Source organism: Notamacropus eugenii, chromosome 4 (assembly GCF_028372415.1).
Source record: "Notamacropus eugenii isolate mMacEug1 chromosome 4, mMacEug1.pri_v2, whole genome shotgun sequence".
Taxonomy (NCBI): domain Eukaryota; kingdom Metazoa; phylum Chordata; class Mammalia; order Diprotodontia; family Macropodidae; genus Notamacropus; species Notamacropus eugenii.
In genome coordinates, this window is record NC_092875.1 from 76,026,821 (window position 1) to 76,052,466 (window position 25,646).

The 25,646-nt window shown below is 42.3% G+C and overlaps 1 protein-coding gene and 1 pseudogene across 1 annotated transcript in view; one reads left to right on the top strand and one right to left on the bottom strand.

Annotated features, from left to right (window-relative positions):
- Positions 1 to 4,985: 4,985 nt before the first annotated feature.
- Positions 4,986 to 13,895, bottom strand: LOC140502249 (glucose-6-phosphate isomerase pseudogene; annotated as a pseudogene).
- A 1,788-nt stretch (positions 13,896 to 15,683) lies between these two features.
- LOC140502250 (adhesion G protein-coupled receptor E3-like) overlaps positions 15,684 to 25,646 on the top strand; it is an 83,030-nt gene continuing 73,067 nt past the window's right edge. Inside the window, exons 1-5 of the mRNA XM_072606540.1 lie at positions 15,684 to 15,711; positions 17,216 to 17,275; positions 17,976 to 18,038; positions 18,744 to 18,872; positions 22,378 to 22,533. Of these exons, the coding sequence (XP_072462641.1) occupies positions 15,684 to 15,711; positions 17,216 to 17,275; positions 17,976 to 18,038; positions 18,744 to 18,872; positions 22,378 to 22,533 (436 nt within the window). The remainder of the gene's footprint in view (positions 15,712 to 17,215; positions 17,276 to 17,975; positions 18,039 to 18,743; positions 18,873 to 22,377; positions 22,534 to 25,646) is intronic.

Consider the following 25,646-nt stretch of genomic DNA (forward strand, 5'->3'; position numbering starts at 1 on the left):
TTATCTGAAAAACAGATATTCTATATCAAAGCACAGTTGAGGCTGGCAGGTACCAGTATGCTTATCAAAGAATTACATCAGGCCATCCAGTCTGGCACATCAGCCTTTGACTGCCACCTTCACTATCTTCAGTATACTACCTACAGTATTCTTCCTTATTTCCCATTACCAGTCCAGGACGATCTGTTCAAATGTATCCAGATAGTCTAGTCTTCTTCCCCAACTGTTTCTCCTTAGGCATCAGAAGCAGAATTTAGTGATAAGAGGGAGTCACTGTACTAACACATACAACCCACTCCTCTTCCAGTATCATGAACAGGCAATGATAACTGAGAAAGGTTGCCAAATGTTAGAGATGTATAAACTGTTCGTAGGACTGTTAAAAGAACCTAGAAATCAGGGAAGTTTTCCTTATGTCTCATCTAAAATCTCAAAAATACCAAAGTCTATGTAATATTTCAATACCACAAAAATCTTTCTATTCCATTGGAGATCACTATTCTCAATTTCAGTGGTCAACATCTTTTAACAGTTATTTCTATTTTTACATAATAATTTTGATTGTGAAAATGGGATCTTACATTGGGAGGAAGTTGTGACTTGATTTTATTCTCCCATTACTGAGAATTTAGGTTCCTATAGTCACCTAGGTTGATACAATCAGAAAAGCTCAATGGAATAAGATCCTGAATTGCTGTATTTATCTATTTTGGAGGTAGTAGGAGAAAGTTCTAGGTTCTGCTGCTGTCCAGAGGTGAATTAACCAATAAGTATTTATAAAGCATCCACAAGTGCCAGGCCTGTGCTAAGCACTGGGGATACAAAAGGAGGCAAAAGACAAATCCTGCCTGCAAGGAGCTCACAATCTAATGGGGGAGAAAACAAGCACTTATACATACATACATATACTTAAATACACACACACACACACACACACACAAATATATATCTATATGAGCTACACATGGGATAAATAGGAAATAACTGACAGAATGAAGATGCTAGAATTGAGATCAGGAAAGCCTTGCCTGTAAAATCTGGTATTTTAATTGGGACTTAAAGGAAGCCATTTAGGCAGAGATGAGGAGGGAGAGCACATGGGCATCAGGAGAAAATGCCCAGAGTCGAGACATGAAATGACTTTTTCACAGAACAGCCAACGTCACTTGACTGAAGAGTATGTATTCAAGAGTAATGTATAAAGAAGAATGGAAAGGTAGAAGAGGGCCAATAGGACATTTTGTATTTGACCCTAGAGATGATAGGGAGTTACTAGAGTTGGGATGGAGACAACTAGGGACAATGACACATAGTTGAACCTGAGCTTTAGGAAAATCACTTTAGTAGATAAATGGAGGATGGATTGGAGTGGAGAGACACTTAAGGCAGTCTATTGAAACAGTCCAATAGTGAAGTGATGATGCAGTGGAGGAGAGAAGGGAGTATATTAAAGAGATAGGGCAGAGTTTAGGTCAACAGGCCTTAACAATATCTTGGATAAAGGAGTAAGAGAGAGTGAGGAATACAGGATGATTCAAAGACTGTAAATCTAAGAGACTGAGAGGATGGTGTTGCCTCTACATCAGCAAGGAAAGTAGGAGAAACACAGAAATTCGGAGTAACACAGAAAAGACAAACTGAGAAATCAAGAGAAAATAAGGGTAAAAATCAGTACATAAACAGAGAGGTACAGACACTAGTAGTCTAATGTTATGTTTAGGGACAGCTAGGTGGTGCAGTGGATAGAGCACTAGTGCAGGAGTCAGGAGGACCTGAGTTCAAATCTCACCTCAGACACTTGACACTCACTAGCTGTATGACCTTGGGCAAGTCACTTAACCCCAGTTGCCTCATCCTGGCTCATCTCCAGTCATCCTGATGAATATCTGGTCACTGGATTCAGATGGCTGTGGATGAGCAGTGAGGCTGGTGACCTGCACTGCCCTCACTCACTCAAAACAAAGTCAAGGGCAAGTCATGTCATTATTTCTCTGATGGCATGGTCTTCTTTGGCAATGAAGGATGAACACACACACACACACAATGTTATGTTTATATTTTGAAGCAATGTATTTTAGTACCTACAACACCCAGGTCTGACCATGTCACTCCCCTCCCTGCTCAAGAAATTCTAATGAATAACTCCCAAAATGATTCCAAGTTTAAATACAAACTCTTCTGTTTGACACTGAAAACCTGTCTCACTGTGGTTCTAATTAAAAGACATAAGTTCAGTCCCAGGGAGATCATATTAGTTGTGGTCATTCTCATATCATCTCCCAGGAGAATGAAAATGATACTGACTTTGGTCCAAGAGTGTCTAAGTCAAAATAATCCAGATTCACTACTTAGTACCACTGTGACCATAGGCAATTAACTTCAGCACTCGGGCTTAACTTCTTCATCTGTAAAAAAAGAGAGTTGGATTAAATGGCCTCTAATGTGCCTTCCAGCTCTAAACCAAAGGTTTCAATGATAAACCAACAGACCTATTTCTCCCTGTCCCACTGCAATCTCATTCAATTCTCTTCTAGTCCAGTCCAGAGTGTCCTTTGATACATCAGTTCTTTTCTCAATAAATTCCACCACATCCTTGAACTTTTCAAACAATAGCATGCTCATGTCCTGAACTTAAATTAAACCTGACTCAAGGCAGAGCCAAGACAGTGAAGAAAAGGGAACATTCTAGCCAACTCACCCCACATTCCCCTCTAAACAACTTTAAAATAAAGGATCAAATGGAATTCTAATGCAGCACAACCACCAAAGGGTTGGGGCAAGATTTTTTTTGAGCCCAAGACAACTTTAGATGTCAAAAAGAAAGATTTGTGACACTGGGTGTGGGCTGGCCAGGAATACAGCATGGTGGAGGCACCAGCTATGGGACATAGAGGTGGCAGTAGAGACAGCAGCAGTCACTATGCCAGGAGTTCTCACCACCCAGAAATGGTAAGGGGATTGAACATTTGGTCAAAAAGAGATTCTAGAGGACTCCTATGCTAAGTCAGGGAGTGGCAACTGGTGCAAGTTGACAATTCCATTAACCATTATCCAGGTCCCAGTTGCAGTTCCAGAGTGGAAAAGAGTTGTGACCATAATAAATGCACTCTACCTGGGTAAGGACCAGAGAGTAAACCAGGAGAATAGCAACCATACCTCACCCCAGATCACACCACTTTGGAAATACTGAAAACTTACAGGTCTCCAGAACTAGCTGTGAAAAGAACATCATGCAAAAGCGTGAAGCTTCCCTTACCAATTCAAGAGGTAAGTAGAACCTAATTCTAACACAAAGTTCAAAGCTTTAATATAGACTGAAAAATAAGCAAGTAATAAAAAAAGAACTTGACGAAAAAAAGCTACAATAGTGATAGGGAAGCTCAGACATAAAGTCAGAAGAAGACAGGAATTTGAAATCCTCTACAAGAAAAGACTCACAGAAAAATGCAGATTTGATACAAGCTCAACAAGAATTGCTAGAACATTTAAGAAAGAGATTTTAAAATTTTTAATCAAATAAAAACAGAAGAAAATTGAGAAAAGAAATGAAAGCAATATAAGAAGATTATGAAAAGAGAATTAACAGCTTAGTAAAAGGGGCACAAAAAATACTGAAGAAAATAACTGCTTAAAAGCAGAATAGGCCAAATGATAAAAGAAGTACAAAAATCTCACTGAAAAGAATAATTCCTTAAAAATTAGAATTGGTTAACTGGAAACTAATGATTCCATGAGATGGTAAGAAACAGTAATGGATGAATATTTTAAAAAATATAAATTGCCCAGATTAACAGAAGAGGAAATTGAATACTTAAATAACCCCATCTCAGAAAAAGAAATTGAACAAGCCACCAATGAACTTCCTAGGAAAAAATCTCCAGGACCAGATGGATTTACAAGTGAATTCTATAAAACATTTAAAGAACAGTTAATTCCAATACTATACAGACTATTTGGGAAAATTATTGAAGAAGTCTTACCAAATTCTTTTTGTGATACAAATATGGTTCTGATACCTAAACCAAGAAGAGCCAAAATAGAGAAAGAAAATTATAGATCAATTTCTCTAATGAATATAGATGCAAAAAATTTTAATAAGATATTAGCAAAAAAGAATACAGCAACTTATCACTACAATAATAAACTATGATCAAGTGGAATTTATATCAGGAATGCAGAACTGGTTCAATATTCAGAAAACTATCAGCATTATTAATCATATAAATAACAAAACTAACAGAAACCATATGATTATCTCAAGATTTGCTGAAAAAGCCTTTGACAAAATCCAACACCCAGTCCTATTGAAAACACTGGAGAGCATAGTAATAAATGGAACTTTCCAAAAAACAATAAGCAGTATCTACCTAAAACCATCAGCAAGCATTATATGTAACAGGGATAAGCTAGATACACTTCCAATAAGATCAGGGGTGAAACAAGGATGTCCGTTATCACCACTGTTTTTGAATATGGTACTAGAAATGTTAGCTATAGCAATAAAAGAAGAAAAGAAATTGAAGGAATTAAATAGGCAAAGAAGAAACTAATTATCACTCTTTGCAGATGATATACTTAGAGAATCCTACAGAATCAAGTAAAAAACTACTTGAAATAATAAACAACTTTGGCAAAGTTGCAGGTTACAAAATAAATCCACATAAATCATCTGCATTTCTATATATTACTAACAAAGCCCAACAGCAAGAGATAGAAAGAGAAATCCTGTTTAAAGCTATGGTAGACACTATAAAATACCTGGGAGTCTACCTGCCAAAACAAACCCAGTGACTATACAAACACAACGACAAAGATCTTTTCACACAAATAAAGTCCGATCTAAGTAAGTGGAAAAACAACAGTTGCTCATGGTTAAACCAAGCTAACACAATAAAAATGACAATTCTACCTAAATTAATTTCCTAGCTATCTTTATTTTTTCAGATCAGCCCTGAAAACTGTGGAAAGGCTGAACACTTCTATCAGTTGCAAAGGAAGGATAGTGTGAGCTTGCATGTGACATTTAGGACCAAAAAAACAAAAATCCGCCAGACTGAACTGGCCTCATGAGGTGGGACTTGTTTTCCTGACAAGGAGGAAGGAGGCTGCCTTAAGGGAAGACAAGTAAATCTCTTTGTGACAGGGCAGGAAAGAACCAAGTGGTCACTACAACACAGACCAGATCACAATACAATAGACTAGGTCACATTAGGAACAGGCATCTGCTTCATGACTTAGGCCCGGTGCTGCTTGATAAAGCTGATCAGCCCATTGGTAGAGGCATCATGAGAAGTCACAGGTTTATCAGAGTCCAACTCAGGCTCAATTTTCTTGGCCAACTGCTTTCCCAGTTCCACTCCCCACTGATCATAACTGTTGACATCCCAGACAACACCCTGAACGAAGATCTTGTGCTCATACATGGCAATCAAGGCTCCAAGAATGAAAGGAGTGAGCTTTGTGAAGACAATGGAATTAGTTGGACGATTTCCCTCAAAGACCTTATGAGGCAACAGCTTCTTCAGGGCATCACCACTCTTGCCTGCAGCCTCCAGCTCCTTGCGTGCCTCCTCTACTGTCTTCCCTTTCATCAGGGCCTCAGTCTGAGCCAGGAAGTTGGCTAGAAGAATCTTGTGATGAAGGCCATTCCGGATTGGATTCTGTGTCTGAACAGGGATGAGAAAATCGCAAGGGATCATCCGGGTACCCTGGTGAATAAGCTGATAGAAAGCATGTTGTCCATTGGTCCCTGGCTCTCCCCACACAATGGGGCCTGTACTGTAGTCAACCCGAGCTCCTGATTTGGTGATGTACTTCCCATTAGACTCCATGTCACCCTGCTGGAAGTAGGCAGCAAAGCGGTGCATATACTGGTCATATGGCAGCAGGGCCTGAGTCTCACATCCAAAACAGTTAATGTACCAGATGCCTAGCATGGCAAGAAGCACAGGGGCATTCTTCTCCAGTGGGGTGGTGAGGAAGTGATTGTCCATCCAGTGAGCCCCCGATAACAGCTGCTCAAAGTTATCAAAATCAACATGCAGGGCAATGGAGAGACCGATAGCTGACCACAACGAGTAACGTCCACCAACCCAATCCCAGAATTCAAACATATTTTGAGTGTCGATTCCAAAATCTTGAACTTTTGGTGCGTTGGTAGACAAGGCCACAAAGTGCTTTGCCACAGCTGAAGGATCCTTTGCTGAATGAAGGAACCACTCCTTGGCTGTCTCTGCATTGGTGATGGTCTCCTGGGTGGTAAATGTCTTTGAGGCAATGATGAAGAGGGAAGTTTCCAGGTTAAGTTCAGCAAGGGTCTTGGCAATATGTCTACCATCAATATTGGAGACAAACCAGACACGAGGACCTCCTTTGGAGTAGGGCTTCAGGGCTTCTGTCACCATCAGAGGACCCAAGTCAGAACCTCCAATGCCAATGTTGATCACATCTGTAATTGTCTTTCCCGTGTAGCTCTTCCATTCTCCACCACAGACACGCTGACAGAATGCCTTCATTTTCTCCAGCACTTTGTTCACCTCTGGTACCACGTCCTTGCCGTCCACTAGCATAGGGGTGTTAGAGCGATTCCGCAGTGCCACGTGGAGCACAGCCCGATCCTCAGTGAAATTGATCTTCGTTCCCTTGAACATTTGTGCCCGAGCATCTTCCACCCCTCGAGACTTAGCCAGCTCAATAAGCATCTTCATCACATCTTCGGTAATGAGGTTCTTGGAATAATCCACAAGGATGTGTCCATTTTTGGTGTCGAGATTCAGGCTGAAGCGGTTGAAGCGGTCGTGGTCAGCCTCGAAAAGGCGCCGGAAGTTGAGCTCGGCTGCGTGCTGGCGGTGCCACTGGACTAGCTTCTGGAAGTTCGGGTCCTTGCTGAGCGCGGCTATGACGGGTACACGGACTGCCGGGGAAGAGTCGGCGTGAGGACGAAACCCTGGGTACCGTGCAAATGCCCTAAATTAATTTCCTCATTCAGTGCTATACCAATCAAACTACCAGAAAAATATTTTCTAGAGTTATAAAAAAAATCAGAATTCATCTGGAAGAACAAAAGGCCCAGAATATCAAGGGAATTAATGAAAAGAAATGCTAGGGAAGGTGGCCTAACCTTATCATGTATCAAATTGTATTATAAAGCAGCAATCATCAAAACCACTTAGTACTGCTAAGAAATAGAGGGGTAGACTAGTGGAATAGGTCAGGTACTCAAGATACAGTAGTCAATGAATATATCAATCTACTGTTTGATAAACACAAGGACCCCAGCTTCTGGGATAAGAACTCACTGTTTGACAAAAACTTCTGGGAAAACTTGATAACAGTGTGGAAGAAACTGGGCAAAGACCAATGCTTGACATCACACACAAGAATAAAATCCAAAAGGATATGTGATCTAGGTATAAAGACTGATATTATAAACAAATTAGGAGAGCAAGAAGTAGTGCATTTGTTGCATTTTTGGAAAATGGAGAAATTTATGACCAAACAAGAGACAGAGAACAGTATGAAGTGCAAAATGGATAATATGAATTACATTAAATTGAAAAGTTTTTGCACAAACACAATGCTACCAAGAAAAGGAGGGAAGCAGAAAAGTGGGAAAGAATTTTTGCAACTAGTGTCTGTGATAAAGACCTCATTTCTAAAATATATAGAGAACTGAGTCAAATTTACAAGAATACAAATCATTCCCCAATTAATAAATGGCCAACGGATACGAATAGGCTGTTTTTAGAGGAAGAAATTAAAACTATCTATAGTCATATGAAAAAATGATCTAAATCACTATTGATTAGAGAGATGCAAATCAAAATAACTCTGAAGTACCACATCACAGCTATCAGACTGGCTAACATGACAACACAGGAAGATGATAAGTGTTGGAGAAGATGTGGAAGAACTAGATGTGGAAACACTAGTTCATTGTTGGTGAAGCTGTGAGCAGATCCAGCCATTCTGCAGAGCATTTTGGAGCTATACCCAAGGGGCTGCAGGGATGTACTTGCCCTTTGGCCCAACAATATTGCTTCTGGGACTGTATCCCAAGGATATCATAAAAATGGGAAAAGGTATGTGGCAACTCTCTTTGTGGTGGTCAAGGGCTGGAAATTGAGGGGATGCCCATCAGATGGGGAATGGCTGAACAAGTTGTGATGTGTGAATATAGTGGAGTGCAGTTGTGCTGTATGAGATGATGAGCAGGAAGACTTCAGAGAGGCCTGGAAGGACCTATATGAACTGATCCTGAGTAAAAGAAGCAGGAGAACTTTGTACACAGCAACAACCACAGTGTGCAAGGAATTTTTCTGATAGAATTAGCCCTTCACAAGAATGCAAGGACCTAAAACATTTCCAAAGGACTCTTGAAATAAAATACCATCCAGCGGGGCAGAGCCAAGATGGCAGAGTAGAAAGACACACATACACTAGCTCCAAACCCACAGCCCATAAAATATCTGTAAAAAAGAACTCCCAACAAATTCTGGAGCAGTAGAAGCCACAGAACAGAGTGGAGGAGATTTCTGTTCCAGAGAGCCTGAAAAACCTCTCTCAAAAAGTCCTTCACACTGCGGACCCAGAGATGAGCCCAGCCCTGCCTTGGCCACGGCACCGAGAGGAGCGGATCTGAGCAGGCTTCAAGAACAGAATCTCCAGCGGCCACGTGGGTCCCTCCACCCACAGGTGACAAGGGTCAGTGAGAGGGTCTCGTTGGCAGGTCGAGAGGGGAGTGGGGTGCCCCCATAACTCAGGCCCCCTCAGGAGGCAGCAGCTGAGGCAGCAGCAGACAGGGGTTTCCCAAACAGGCAGGAGCCTGGATCCATTGTTGAAGGTCTCTGCATAAACCTCCTGAGGGAACTGAGCCCATGAGGTTGCCCTGCTTCCACCTGAGCACCTGAACTTGATCTCACACTGAATAGCAGCCCCACCCCCACCAAAAGCCCTGAGGCTGGGAAGCAGCATTTGAATCTCACACCCCAAGCTCTGGCTGGGCGGATCTGGAGGCAAAGTAGGTGTGAAGAGAATGTTCAGAAGTCTAGTCACTGGCTGGGAAAATGCCCAGAAAAGGGAAAAAAAATAAGACTATAGAAGGTTACTTTCTTGGTGAACAGGTATTTCCTCCCTTCCTTTCTGATGAGGAAGAACAATGCTTACCATCAGGCAAAGAAGACATTGATCAGAACAGCATTTTGGGTCCTTTAGCATTATAGAAACAACAGAGGTTAGTACCTAGTTAGCGAGAATCAATTAGAAATTAAAACAAGAGGCCTGGGTATGAGTTCTTTGGCTACCTACTGCACAGAGTCATCACAATCTTACACTAAAACAAGATTTTTCTGACAAAAATCATATGAATAATAAAGTGAATATGGATACAAGGAGAAATTCATTGATGAAACACTTAGCAGGTAATCCACTTTTAGTGACTGCTAGTAAAACACATTTGTAGACAACAGAAGACACCAGTTAGTTTCCTTTCCTAGTGCTTTAGATAAACATTGAGTTAATAGAAAGCATAGAAAGAGCTCTTTCCAAAAAACAGGAAATTAGAGGAGTTTGTTTTTTCTCATTAGTAGTGAGGTAAGGGTATAACATTGTTTAACAAATATGGCCACAAGAAAAAGGCCCTTCACTTCAAGTTCACACATGTCACAACAGTAACATAATTGATTCATAGAACTTAGGCTGATTGATGCAGGCATGTATTTTAAGAAATGTTACTCCCTGAATTCTTACTAAAGAGTATGATTTCAATTTTTCCACTGGAAGCAAATTTTCCTTCCCTCCCTTCCCTGTCTCATTATCTTAGAAAACAGGAAGGCCACGGACAACCACAACACCAAGATAATTGTCTTCAACTGCAGAAAAAGAGGAAAAAAGCCACCATATGTCTTAACACTTCTACTTTTAAGAAATGCTCAGGTCTCAAATTCTATAAAAGAGGGGTTTTTTTGGGGGGGGGCGGTTCTTAGAGTAGATAAGATAGCCTGCAATGAGAAGACAAATAAGTTAACTGAAGAACAGTTTCTTTACTTATTCTCTCCTGGTAGAGTTTTGTGCCTTTGAATGCAAACCTCAGTCTTTCTGGAGGATTGGGAATTTAGCGCCAAATTACACCAAGACTGTTGTGGTAGTTCCTCTTATCAGTGAATCTGATACGAATTTGAAAAATCAGCAGAAAAATGTTTTTCTTTTTTTAAGTCTTATCTAGTTCGATTTTCACTTCCATTTTCTTTCCTTCTGCCTCCCTTAACCATTGAGAAGGCAAGAAAACAAAATTAAAGCCCCTTATTAATATGTATGAACAAACAAAACAAATTTCAACATTAGTCATTTTAGCTGACAAATTTTTTTAAAAGGCCAGAAAAGGCCGACCACCAACAAAAGAACCTTACATATCTTGTCTGTTTGGATCAAAAGGAGAGAGAGAGAGAGAGAGAGAGAGAGAGAGAGAGAGAGAGAGAGAGAGAGAGAGAGAGAGAGACCAATATTTGCTACAGTGTTATTTAGTGAATGGCCTTGTTTTGGGGTTGTTTTTTTTCTTTTGGGGTTTTTTTGGTGAAACATAAAGTGAGTTCCTCAAGTGAGAGGATGGGAGAGGCGGTGCTATGCCCTGTATCCCAATCAGGACAGCACCACCATAAGAAGGACGCAGAGCTTCCCAAAGTTCCTAGCAAGGAGTCAGAAAAAACTATCATTTCCTCATTTGAGTCTCAAAAATATATCCAGCATTACTTCTTTTATCAGCAATAGGAAATAGATCACAATCGAGGAAGTGTTGCCATACGTTATCAAAAAATAGCAACAAAATTGTGGCATCACATCAGCGGTTACAAAATTCCTTCTTAAATAAGGAGAAGACAGAAATGCACCCATTCAGCTATATTTCTTGCTCATCATTTCTGAACCAGCTGGCTCAGAAGACATCAAATTCAGTGAGCTTTCAAAGACCTGAAATAAATCACAGGATAAAGGTTTTTCAAGGGGCTAGTCTGCTGGATATGATTGCTTAACATCATGGGAATCAGATGTCCATTATTTCTTCCAGGTAAGTAAAGTAAATGAGCACAATCAGTGTTTAACTTGGAGAGAAGGAAATAATAGTTTGAGAATTCTTTCACTCTCTGCCATCTCTCTTTGCTTCAAGTCCCTTACTTGTGGATAGTGCTCTGCTTTAGCTACTTTGCAAGAGGAGAGGAGGGGCAGGGAGGAAAGATGAAAATTAAATCAGTTTGTGTAGCATGTTTTAAGTAGCATGCAAATACATACATACACACGCATGCATGCATGCATAAAAGTTTGATAGAAAAGAAGCTTGAAGCTATTGAGGAAAATGTGACTTCAGAATTTTTTAGACATTACAATGTTCCATGAAAGAGATCCCTGTTCTTCCATTATCTTAGATAGAAGTTTGACTATTAGCAGGTGGATTTCAGAAAAACCTGGAAAGTCTTACATGGATGCTGAGTGAAGTGAGCAGAACCAGGAAAACGTTGTACATCATAACAGCAACATTATACGATGACCAGCTTTAATAGACTGAGCTCTTCTAAGCAATGCAATGATCTAAGAAAACTAGAAAAACTCATGATGGAAAGAGCTATCCACATCCAGAGAAAGAACTATGGGGTCTGAATGCAATTCGAAGCATACTGTTTTCTCTTGTTCTTTCTTGTGGTTTTTCCCTTTTGTTCTGATTCTTCTTTGACAACATGACTAATGTGGAAATAAATCTAATACGACTGAGCATGTATAGCCTATATCAGACTGCATGCCATCTTGAGGAGGAGGTGTGGAGAGAAGCAAATTTGGAACTAAAAATTTTATAAACATGAATGTTGAAAACTATCTTTATGTGTAATTGGAAAAAATAAAATACTATCTAGTGGGGAGGAGAGCAACTTGACTACAATGGGTCCGGATTCTAGAGATTTCTGAAATACCAAACTTAAGTTAGATGGGTATCAAAGACGTCTAAATTTTACAGCTGGAAAATTGGATTTAGAATAAGAGAAATTGAATTCAGATTCTACCTTTGGTAATTAATACTTGTGCAACCTTCATTGGCAGATCACTCTCTTTCTCTGAAACTCAGTTTCCCTCATCAATAATATTAAGTGCATGGATTCCATGATATCTAAGGGCCTTCCCAACTCTAAATCCTATTATCTTGTAAAAACAAATTTTAAACCAGAATTATTGAACTTCAAGTGACCACGGAGATAAGCTACTCCAATTCCCTCATTTTACAGAGAAGGAGACTCAGAGAGTTAACATGACCAAGGGATCACAGAGTAAGAGGCAGAGCCAGAATTTGAACTCAGATTTCCTTCATCTCTCAATCACCCTCTCAGTGGTGCAGTGTTAGCTGCACTTTCACTCATATTCTCTGACTAATTTGTCATGGTGAGGGAGTTGAAGTAATCTTTGCTCCCCACTGCTATTTCCAGACTCTCCCACGTTACATCATCATTCAGCAACCTCTCCTCCTTTGAGGTTCATACAATCCAAATTTATCACCCAATCCATATTCTGATAGCTGTTTATCTCCTGACCCCCTAGGACTTTATCTACTGCCCCTTAAATACTTGGCTCACAATACTTCTCTCCAACCCAATTCTCATCCACCCTTACTCTAAGGGACTACAAAATACCTGTTGTTATTCCTGACTTCTGAGTTCCATGTTCTATTCATTTCCCATGACTTTCCTCCTTTGCCCACAAGGATGATCTTGCTATCACCCATAATTGTTCCACTTCCAGTTTCAAGAACTCCAAACCTCCTTTACCCAATCAGACTCTTTTAGCTTTTCACCCCTCTTATGCCTTATTTCAGCTCACTGTACTTTTCATCTTCACCATGACCTCCAATCCACCCATATCACATCATTCCTACTAGTTTTCACTCATACTTTGCTTATGCTCTCCTTCTTTCTTAGTATCAACGTCTTGGTGAATCATTTCAACTCTGCACTGTTCCTGTTCCCTTTTCTTATTGCAGATCACACTTGCCAAATCCCAATCCTGGATTTTTCTCATATGACTTCATTCCCATTGAAATAAAAATGATGGTCGTAGTAGTAATAACAATAACTCACATTCACATACCACTTTAAAGCATGCAAAGTACAAATATTATCTCATTTTATTCTCACTATCCTGGGAAATTGGTAGTTATTATCATCTCTACTTTACATTAAAGGAAAATAAGACTGAGAGAGGTGAAATGGGTTGTCCAGAGTCACACAGCTAGTAATTGAACTAGATTTGAACTCAAGTCTTCCAGATTCCAGGCCCAGTACTCTTTCCCATTAAACTGAAATGAAAGAAGTTACAAAACGATACTAACTGGGTCCACCACACATTTTTTGCTTCTTAATCTCAAAAGGATTACTCCAGGACTACTTCCTCACTGTAAGAAGGCAATCCTGCCACTGCTCCCTATCCCACACCGCACAGAAGTTACTCTAAACCTTCTCTCTTCAAGCCTTTCAAGTTACTCTCCCCAAACCTCTCAGCTGAGGACCTCTTCTTATAATTCAACTGAAAGAATGATGCCATTCACTGAGAGTTCCATTTTCTCTCTTCATCACCTCATATCTCCTGAATAGGTTTATGGGACAAATTACAATTTCAGAGTTTGGCCCAAACTCCCTTGATCCAGACAGTACTGTGGCTGGAGGTGCATGTTGCAAGCAAAAGAATAATGGATGTGTGCTTAGAGGTCCTCGATTGCTAAGTACTACCCATATGGCCTTAGGAAAGTTCTTTCCCCTCTTGGATCTCAGTTTCTTCCTCCGTAAAATGAGGGAAGACTGTGCCTGGAGGGTCTCTGTGTGACTCCTTCCAGCTCTAAATCCTACTCACGGGTGGTCAGCCTCCATCCCTGGAGTTAATGGGTTGGAGGGAAAGGAGCCCTTGACAAAGTGAGAAGAAATTTCTCCCAAATTCTGGCTTCCACATCACCATCCCACTGAGCCTCACTTTCCTCATGTGTAAGATGGTGGCAAAAATGCCAGTCCTGCCCACTCTGTAACCCTGTATCAAACACTCTGGAAACCAGAGAGTTTAGACTGTTATTTGGGCAACCCTCATCTTCCCAGGTCATCGACCTTCACCATATTGTGGTTTCCTGACTTCTCCCTTCCCTCTATCTCCTCGCCTCTGGGGCACTTGGGTTCTCTTTCTAGTTGGTATGGTAGGTGAGAATCAATCAAGGAATTCAAGTCAGAGGCTCCAGGTACAAATTCTGATCTGAGTCTCAGTTTTTCAGTTCTTATCTGGAGGACTATGTGACCCCTAATGACCCTTCTACCATACACATTCTATGAGGTAAATAGGTAGTTCAGTGGATAGAGCACTAGACCCAGAATCAGGATAAGACCTGAGTTCAAATCCAGAATAAGATGCTTAACCTCTATTTGCCTCAATTTCTCCATCAACAAAATGCGGATGACAATAGCTCCAACTCCCAGAGTGGTTGTTGTGAGAATCAAATGAAATCATATTTGTAAAGCAATTTGCAAACCTCAAAGTCCTTCAGAAATACTGGCTATGATCATTATTATTCCTCTGGAGCCAGGGCCAGGAGGGAGAGCCAGTGTGGTTGGCAGATGTGACTAGAAGGTCAGAATGCTTTCTCTCTTAAATTCATAGACTGCTAGAGTTAGAAGGGACCATCCAATAGGAAGCCTATCCCCACATTGTACACATGGGCAAAGAGTTTTATATGCATTAATCATTTTATTCTCACAACAACCAAGTGCAGTAGATAGAACAGGTAATATTATCCTCATTTTGTAGAAAGGGAAACTAAAGCCCAGAGAGGATAAATGATTTGCTACCGGCATTAGTTGGAATAGCTTTCTTTTTTCCTTCCTTCTTTCCTTTATTTTCCTTTCTTTTTTTTCCTTCCTTCCTCTTTATTTCTTTCTTTCCTTTTTTCTTTCCCTTTTTCTTCCTTTATTCTGAAGCCCAGAGAGGGTAAATGACTTGCTGTTGGCATCAACTTGAATAAATAGTTTTCTTCCTTTCAGAAGTTACTCTGTTCTTTTATTTCATTTTATTTTTTCTTCTTTTATTTCTCTCCCTTCCCTCTTTCCTTCCTTCCTTTCTTCCTATCTTTCTTTCTTTCTTCTGAAACCCAGAGAGGATAAGTAATTTGCTATTGGTATCAGCTGGGATAGTTTTCTTTCTTTACTTTCCTTCCTTCCTTTCTTTCTCTCTTTTTATTTCTTCTGAAGGCCAGACATGGTAAATGATTTGTTGCTGGCATCAGCTAGAATAAATAATTTTCTTCCTTCCTTCATCCCTCCCTTCCTGCCTCCTTTTTCTTCCTTCCTCCCTTCCTTCTTTCCTTTCTTTCTTTCTTTCTTTCTTTCTTTCTTGTCTCTATCTTCCTCAGGCTAAAAGTACAGTGTCCACTCACAGCCCAGTCTCACTACCAAATAGCAAAAATGCCTTTAATTTGTTCCATTTTCGGATGTACAGAGATTTACCCTCCTTGGGCAGCTATATTTGTGCTATACTTTGTGTGGACACCTGATCAGTTTTAACCATACTATATCTCAGAACTTCTAAACTCAAGTGACCTACCAACCGTTAATTGCAGGGATTACAGGTATGATGAAGAGAGGACATCTGTAACCCCTTACTAACTCAGACCTTCTGTGATGGTGAGATCAGAATTAGGTCACTCAGGTAAAGAGGAATAGAGTTGGGGTTAGAACTCAGATCTCCCAACTGCTAGTATGATACTGTCTCCATCACTCAATGCTACCTCCTCCTTAGAAGATCTGAATCTGGAAAGTGCTTTAAGATTCTCAGAAGAAAGAAGAGAGAGAGAGAGAGAATGTGAAGTGACATTTTCCCCAATGGGTCTTCCAAATGATGCCTGGGACCCATACTTGGTGCTCTGGCCCTGGAGGTGGAGGTTAGGGTAGGGGCAGAGCAATCTATAAGGTCTTAGTGGGCCCAAGAGGTAGCTCCAGCCCCAGATAGCCAGACATGAGGGAGGGAAACAGTAGGTCTTCCCGCCTGACTGGAGAAAAAGTGTGTCAGATGGGGTAGATGGGGAGACTGGGAGCCAGGGATTGGCTCTTGTCCCAGCTTCTGTCTGTGGAGTTTTCAACTCCTTTTTCCAGATGGAGACTAGAGGGTCATTCAGAGATGATGTGGGGGTGGAGACCATATATTCTGGGGCATACCACCTCCTATCCCTCTTTTCCCATCCTCCCCCAAAATGGCTTCTGCCACCATTACCACTCCTCCCTCCCTCCCCTTCCCCCAAGGTCTTGTCCCTTTACCCTCCCCACTAAAGAGAGAAAGGGAGAAGCCTAGGTTTGCGGCCTCCACTAGATGTGCAAAAGCAGTGGAATGGGGACAGTGAACAACAGAAGGAGGTCTGTGGTGATTTCCACCATTTGGATATCCCCAGGAGCCAGACTAGAGAGAGGGAACCCCAGGACTTGCCAGGACTGTATTGTGTGTGGTGGGTGGAGGGGTGGAATCTAAGCACCCAGGTGCCCAGCTTCATTCCAAACCCTTCTCCCCTGCTCCTCAGCCTTAGACGGCTAACTATGAAACAGGTTCAAGCTTCTCAAGAAAGCCTAGTGGTCCTAGAATAGCTTTAGAGTTAGGAGGGTCCATAGTGACCATTGAAGTCAATGGTCTCACCTTACAAAGGAGAAAACTGAGGCCCAGGGAGGAAGCTAATTTGCCCAAGGTCACACAGTTAATATGTAGCAGGGCTGACATTGGAACTCAGGTTCTCTGACTTTAAAGCTTGTGCTTTCCCCCATGTCATTGTACCCTAGGTCTCTCTGCCCACCTCCCACCCTGGAGGCTTCAATCTCTGCTACAGCCCTCCTGGCTCTGAAGATCTAGCTCCAGAATTCCCTATCATGCGCTAAAACTGAGAGTGTGCCAGAGTGACTCAGCCATTCCATCCTGCCCAGGAAATGTCTCATGCCCACACTACACTCTGCCATGTCTCCATGACCCCCTCTCCCAATCCAGTCTCTTAGACTGTCTCTTTCTCCCTCTGTTGGGCCAGAGAGGTGAATTGAGTTGTCCAAGGTCACCCAGCTAATAAACTTTGGAGACAGGACTCAACAGCGGTATCCTGACTCCTGTTCCAGTGTCTTTTTCCCTACTATGCTGTCTAGAATACTTTCTCTCCCGCTTCAATTTCTCCTTATTTCAGACCCAGGTTTCCCAGCTACCAGTCCAGGCATCTTTCCAACAGAATTCAGCTGCTGCTTTTTATATGAAATTGTAAGCTTCTTGAGGGCAAGGACTATCTTTTAGCTCTTCTTGTGTCCCCAGTGCCTAACATGATGCCTGGGATACAGTATTTATGATGATTTATTTATCTGTTGGTTAATTAGACACATATCCCCTAGTGAGGCAGTATACTATGACAGAAAGAGCCCTATGCTGGAGTCAGAAGAACTGAAGTAGAATCCTGCCTCTTCCACCTGTTGTCTGTGTGACCTTGAGCAAGTCCCTTTCTTCTCTCTTGGCCTCAGGTGCCCAAACTATTAAAAGCAAAGTTTTGACCAGATTATCCCTTTAACTCTAAATGCTATGATGACTCCCGAGTTCCCACAGGACAGGGGTGATCTAGGTCCTAGAATCATGCTGGCATGGACCTTACGATTGAGGTGACCCAGCCCATTCTTTCTACAGATGGGGGAAGTGAGCTCTTGAAAGAGGAAGCAAACAGATCCAAGGCTGAAGAAGGCCAATATGCTGCTGATCCCGGGCCTGCATGGACATGACAAACCTGGGCCTTTATTCCTTTCTTTCCTTGGAGTCAGAGGGCCTAGCTCTGAATCCCTGCACTCCTAAGTAATTATGTGACCTAGACCAAGCACATTATGGGACTTCCCAGGGCCTCAGTTTCTTTATCTGTAAAACAAAAGGATTGGATTAGATGGTCACTAAGATCCCATATCCCCCTCTCTCTATTTCAGGGCTCTGTGTCTTGGTCCTTCTGGAAACTGCTGCAGCCCAGAACCCCAAAGGTGAGTGTGCTTGGAGCCTGCCCCATTCACAGCTGGAGACTGAGGGAAATCCAGCCGGTTAAGAGAGAGGCCTGATGTGGAGAGTGGGACATAGAAAGAGACTACCTCTACAACTCAACAAACCCATTCAAGTCCTTTGAGCCATATCTGCTTCCAATGCCACCATTGTGAGTCAAGTTAGAATCTCCCCTCTGTTACTGGCTAGCTAGGTGGTCCTGAACAAGCTGGGGCCTCAGTTTCCTGATCTGTAAAATGGAGGTGACAATACTTGTGCCATGGACCTCATAGAGTTGTAGGGAAAGCACTTGATAACAATTAAAGTGTGGAAGAAATGTATTATCTTTATAATAATCATTATTGGGCTCACTACTTCCTCCTCACCCCAGTTAAATGATGAGAAAAAACAAGCTACTGTTGGCCTCCTTGCCCTTATCTGCCAGGTTCACAGGTTAGCCAGTTAGCTGAGCTCCTAAGCTAGTGACTCCTGATCCCCCCACCCTCAACCAGGTGTAGACATGAAGCTAACAGAATATAACAAGGGCTATTCCCGTGAGAGCAGCAGCTGTCAGTCTCCTCATCTGTAAAATGGGGGTAACAATCACTATGTTTTATACCTTACAGGAATGTTATGGCAAATATACTTTTTAAACATTAAAAAATTATAGAAATCAGACTTATGACTGTTAATTTTATTCCTCTGGCTAGACTCTCAATGTCATCGTCAGTGTCCCTGGAATGCCGCTTGTATCAACGCGACCCACTGCACCTGTGATGATGGGTTTGCTTCTTCGAGCGGGGAGAAATACTTCAGTGACCCTTTGGAGACCTGTCACAGTAAAAAGACCTTATCCACTTTGGTCCAAGAGTTGGGAACGAAAGAGAGGGAACAGAAGAATGAGAAGGAGTGATGAATAAGGAAACTTACCAGGAAGTTGCTTTTTAGAGGAGAGGGGAAGTGGAGGAGGCAGGAGATGAGGGAGAAGGAAAAAGGGAAAGAGGAGAAGCAGCAGCAGAAGGGTGGCCTGCTGAGATGGGGTCAGGATGCTGCTGGACCTCAGTGGCAGGCAGGAACCTGTGAGACCCTAGGATCTCATACTGCTGGTACACTAACTTGCTGTGGTCACCTAAGTCATATCAATGCCTCAGTTTCCCCATTCAGTAAATGGGCACTAGGCTTGGTGATTGAAGACATAATTGCAACTGATCTATGATGTCATCACCTTGGACATTCCCTCCAATAAAGCAGCTCCCAACCCTTCTATGCCTTCCCAACCTGGGTGACTCTCTGGTCTAAATCCTGTCCTTGAGTTTGATATGTACAAAGTTGTGATTCCCCCCAAGGTGCTGAGGCCTTTCTCACTTTCTTCTGAAAAGGAGGAGACTCATGGAGCATTCTGAATGTTCACCTGTTGTCTTTTAACACATACTAGCTGTGTGACCTTGGGCAAGTCACTTCAGCTCTGTTTGCCTCCATTTACTCAACTGTAAAATGGAGATCATGTTAGCACCTACCGCAAAAAGTTGTTGTAAGGATCAAATGAGATAGTTGTAAAAAGTACCTGGCAAGTAGTAGGTGCTGTACAAATGCTTCTTCTGTCCCCTGCCACCACTACCATGCAGCTGTTCATTTCTCTGTATCTGATACACATTTGAAATTCTTCAGAGATTCTTGTGTTCAGGTCTCACAGTCAAACCACAACACTAGTAAAACATTAGCTTATAAAATATGGGGCTTTGTTCAAGGGAAAAGGAGCCTTACAGTTTCTGGAAGGCAATCCAGCTTGCTCTTCCCCTTCTGCTTAATTCTAGGCCCAACTCATTGTCCATTTGTAGTGTCAGTCCCTGAAATACATACATAACTGCCGGTCATAATTTGGGCAATAGACATGTTTCATCCACTTGGTCTTTCATATGTGGATGGTCAGGCCAAATTGTTTTGCGTGGTTAGGGATTAGGGAGAAACAAAAACGAAGAATGCCAAGGTACCTGCCTTTAAGGAACTTACTAGAAAGGATAGGAACAAATAAGTAGAATACAAAGTAGAAAAATGGTGTATAGTCAAATTTGAACAGGGAGAGAGATTTCTTTGAACTGGGGGAAGCGGGACAAAATCAAGGAAGATTCCAGTACAATATAAACTCTTTCGGAACAGGGGGACTGTTCTCAGTTTTGTATTCAGTTCCTGCTATGCATTAAGCATTCAATTAGTATTTGTTGAATTGGACTGACCAGAAAAGGATCCTAACAGGCAGGGAAGAGGAGGCAGTGTACTCCAGGCAGGAGGTACAGTTTGGGTAAATGTGTAGTGCCAGGGGATGACAGGATGAGAAAGAGAAGAAGCAGGGTTTCCTAATCATGGCTCATGACAGAATGCTTTTCCTGTTCTAAAAAACATTTACTCTTTTAAATGTTTAAGATATAGCTACTAACAGTCATAGAGAACTGCTAAGAGCTTAAGCAATTTTACTAGGATAACATAGTCAATCTGTGTCGTGGTCAGGACTTGAACCTGGGTCTTCTGACTTCGACGCCAATTCTCTATCCACTATGATATCCATACCTCTCTAAGAGCACTCATGAAGCATTGAAAATTCAAAGGAAATGAAGCTCAAAGAGCTTGTGCTTGAGATAGCTAGTGAGTGCAGTGGATAGAGCATTGGACCGGGGTCAGACTGACCTGTGTTCAAATCCAACCTCAGATGCTGTGTGATCCTGGGCAAATCACTTCTGCCTGCCTCAGTTTCATAAACTCTAAAATGGGGGTAATGACTACACTTAACTCCCAAGTTATTGTGAAAATCAAGTGAGGTAATATTCGTAAAAGTGTTTCATAAACCCTAAAGCACTAAATCCTAGATATAATTATAATTATTATCCATAAGCAGGTTGTAAGTAGCTGCTGAAGAAAGTCATGTTATCCCTGGGAGGCCAGGGGGTACAATGGCAAGAGCATTGGCTCTGGAGTCAGAGGAGGGAGAATCAAATCCCATTTTTGAGACTTACTGGATGTGACAACCTGGACAAGTCACTTCCTCACCATGGGCTTCCCTTTCTTTATCTGTAAAAGGAGGAGGTCAGAGTGGTCCCCCCAACTCTAGACATGGGATCCCATATCCTGGATCGAATTCCCATTTTCTGATTTTAACTAGGCCTTCCTTGATAGAAAATAATATTTTTATTCTCTCATTTCTTTCTTTCTTTATTTCTTTATTTCTTCCTTCCTTCCTTCCTTCCTTCCTTCTTTTTCTCTTTTTTCTCTCTTTTGCTCTCTCTCCCCCATCCCCTTGCCTCTCCCTGTCTCACCAGGCTGAAAGTGCAGCAGTCACTACTGGCCCCAATCTCACTATTGTTTTATTAGCAGGGAAGCTTTCTCCTGTTCCTTTAAAACATGGACCAGTTTTCCCATCCTTAGGCAGCCTGGTAGCCCCTTCTCGTAGAAACTCACTCTCCTGGTGCCAGACTTACTGTGGACACTCCATTGACTTTTACCCTACTGTAGCTCAGAACTCCAGAGTTCAAGGGATCCACCTCAGCCTCGCTCTCAAGTAGCATGGATTATATGGCATTCTAACTGCCTAATTCTTTTATTTGTCCGCAATTTCATCTCTATAATACTCCTAAAGCTGCTTCCCTTCCCATCACTTCAAAATCCTGCCTTGTCTCCATAACTCCCTTCATGACCATGACCCCCTCCCACCTTGGGTCTCAGGAGAGGACCTGGTCTCCTACTCTACTGAGAAGATCAAAGCTGCCCTCTCAGACCTCCCTCACCTCCTGGACATCTTCCCTCCCAGGCCATCCTCTTCTCCTGTTTCTGGGGAGACTTGACTGTTTTCCTTGCCCAGGCTAGGCCCTTAACTGATTCCTCCATCTTCTCCCCTCTCATCTCTCCTTGAGCTGGCCCTGGAGACCATGAACTGACTTTCCCCCTCCAAATCATCAGCTTCTCCTTGGCTATTGGCTCCTCAGATCTCCCCCATCCTCAGAAATCCCTCTTGGCCTCCTCAAGTTACCTCCTCTGTCTTGTCTGCCTTTCACTGTCAAAGTCCTGAGAAGAAATATCTGTACTTATATGCCAGAGGAAGCTCCCGGATAGAATTGTGGGAGGAGACTTGGCACTGTCCCTGATCCCACCCCCTCCACTACTTTCCTGATGTTTTCTTTTTTCAATCAATAATCATTACTTTCTTCTTCTTCCAACCCCCTTGGAATAGACAAAGAAAAAGAAAGCCCCTGTAATAAATTACGTACTGTAGTCAGATGAAACAAACTCTCACATTGGCAATGTGCAAATACGTATGATCCATTTCATTTTTTTTCTTCCCTTCTTATGTTGCAGATATTAATGAATGTGTACCACCCATTAGTGCCTCTTGCGGTCAGAATGCAAAGTGTGTTGATAGAGAAGGAAGTTACCACTGCACCTGTGTCCCTGGATATGCACTTCCTTCTGGGGAAAAGAGATTCCCAAATGCCACTATGAACGACTGTCAAGGTACAAACCTCTCCTGCATTCTGTGTCTAGCTTGGGAGTCACTGAAGGGCTCTTTCTGCTGAGATGAGAGCAGAAAAGACCCTCCCTGCATGGGCCACCAGTGCTCTTTGCCTCCTCATATGGACCCTCTCTGACCTTTCCCAGGCCACTCCCTGACTCAGGCTCTCTCTGTTCAGTGCCCTTAGCTCCTCACTGCAGGGGCCACCTCTAATCCTGGGAACTCTCCCCTTCTCCCTCTTCTGTCCATCCCAGCTCAGGCCTCCTCAGGAAACCTCATCCAAGTGCTCTGGCCAGACCTTGGCTCAGGGCTTGGGAAGTTAAAATCTCTTTCCAAGCTTCAACCCAGAAGAAGGAATTGAGATCACAGGAGTCTGACCTGCCTGGCAACACTGCCTAGTAGGACCCAATATTGAGACAGAAGGAGGAGGGATATTTTGGAGGGGACTAGACAGTGAGTTCTCTCCCACTGCCCTGCTCACTGTGCTCTCAGAGAGGCATCTGTGGCACTGAGAGGCTGGGGGCCTTGGAGACTCATGGAACCAGTATGTGTCTGAGAGGAAACTTGAACCCAGATCTTCTTAACTGAGCCTTGCTCTCTCTCTGCTAGGCCACATTCCCTCTCTTATCCAATAGCCTTTACCTTCCCCTTCCCCCATTATTTGGGTCATTTCATTTCTTTTCTTGTGTCCTTTCTTTCTCTTGCCATCCTCATCTGCCCATCTTGGGCAGGACTCCCTCTGGGAAGAGACCTACAGGGGCCTCCAGTCTGAAGGGAGGAGGGATCCTCAGAATTAATGCCATGATCTCCACAGCACTTCAGACTTACAAAGCCCTCCCTTCTCTCTGATTTTACCTTCCATTTACACTGCATGGATCTTGTCTGGAAATGGTTGTTTGCCTGTTGTCTCCCTCATTAGACTGTGAGCATGTTTTCCAGTGCAGAGATTGAGTTATTGCCTCTCTTTGTTCCCCCAGTGTGCCTAGCACAGTGCCAGGCACATAGGAAGTACTCCATAAATGCTGATGGACTGATTGAGGGAGGGACATACTAGAGGTATTTTTAATCCTCTGATTAGAAAAGTGAGGTTCCTAGAGGTGCAGAAGCCTGCCTCTGTGGTCCCCTCCCTCAGTGTGTGCCAAGTCTTCTCCCAGGCCCAAGTCTCCCTTCTATAGCAACTGCTAAGCAGACCAGCCCCCCCATTCTGGTTTCCATCTGCCATATTTCTCTTTCCCACCAATGTAGGCATGGGAGATGAAGTTAGTCCATTTCTTAAAGGAAACTTATTGAAAGTTGACTCTGCAAAGGAGTAATGAAGCTTTTATCAATGTCTTTCACCTGACAAGAGTCTTTAGGGGAAATACCAAGGAAACTAAAAATTCCAACTTGAATCAAAGCATAGACCTTAGCTCTCATCTACTCCTTGCACAGATCAGAAACCTAATGAACTTATATTGTTAACAGATTCTTTGGGAGATCAGTTTAAGAACTGAGTGGTTCATTGGGGCCTGACAGGAGTCTCTGGGTTACATTTTGTTACAGCATCACAGAGAGAGAGATTTTCACAGGTCCCATTCACCTGTTGAGAAGATCCCTGGAGGGCCCTGGCCTTCTTGCTCCCAGTATCCACTCCTTGCCCCTTACACAGAGCCAGAAACTGACTACACTGAAAGACAGCCTTCATTCAATCTGCCAAGTGTGGATGTTCTGAGATTTTCTCATTTGTTTGAATAATAAGAATATGTCCAAGGCAGAAGGGATGGTCTCAACCAGTGGGCCAGAGACTGGGGGAAATGACCATATAGGAGATGGGGCCTCCCTTGTCCCCAGATCGATGAGCCTAAGACCACACAGAGCCAGACTTCATCCCATCAAGGGGGCAGAGCCTGAGGGACCCCTCAGCCAACATGAAAGAGAAGACATTAGTGAAGCATTTACTATGTCACCCAGCAATTTGTTAAATGTTGGCAATAAGAAACAAAATGAGAGGCCATCTCCAGCTCTAAAGAAACTTCCATTTTAAAAATGAAAGGGAATAGAAGTCTAGCATCTTCAGCCCCAAATTCAATGACCACTAACTAGCCTCATAACCTTAGTTCACTTAACCTCTCTGGGCCTCAGTTTCCTTATTTGGTGTTGTATCACATGATCTCTAGGGTCCCTACCAACTCTTTTTGTTCAATTATTTCAGACTCTCTGTGATCCACTTTGGGGTTTTCTTGGCAGAGATAACAGAATGGATTACCATTTCCTTCTTCAACCCATTTTAAAAATGAGAAACTGAGGCAAGAAGGGTTAAGTGACTTGCCCAGGGTCACATAGGTAGGAAGTATCTGAGGCTAGATTTGAACTGTTGGAAGATGTGGTTTGCTGACTCCAGGCTCAGTACTAAGCAACCCAACCAGCTGCCCAGCTCTAGGAACCTGTAGCAAAAGGAAACTCTGTTTCCTGAGTCAATTTTACCCAAATCAGGGAACAGAGAAATGAGTGTCCCTGAGATCATTGCTTCAGGAGGCCCAGCACAAGGAGGGAAAGAGATTCTTCTCAGAAAGCTCTGGAGGCTCCAGAGGGTTGGGGTGATTCCCAGATATTTTAGAGTGTCTACCATAGCTTTAAATGGGATTTCTCTTTCTATCTCTTGGTGTTGGGCTTTGTTAGTAATATATAGAAATGCAGATTTGTGTGAGTTTATTTTGTAACCTGCAACTTTTCCAAAATTGTTTATTATTTCAAGTAGTTTTTTACTTGATTGTCTAGGATTCTCTAAGTATATTATCATATCATCTGCAAAGAGTGATAACTTAGATTCTTCTTTGCCTTTTTTAATTCCTTCAATTTCTTTTTCTTCTCTTATTACTAAAGCAAACATTACCAGTACTATATTGAATAACAATGGTGATAATGGGCATCCTTGTTTCACCCCTGATCTTACTGGAAATGCATCTAGCTTATCCCCATTGCATATAATGCTTGCTGACGGTTTTAGGTAGATACTGCTTATAATTTTACAGAAAGTTCCATTTATTCCTATGTTCTCCAGTGTTCTCAATAGGAATGGATGTTGTATTTTGTCAAAAGCTTTTTTCTGCATCTAAGGAGATAATCATGTGGTTTC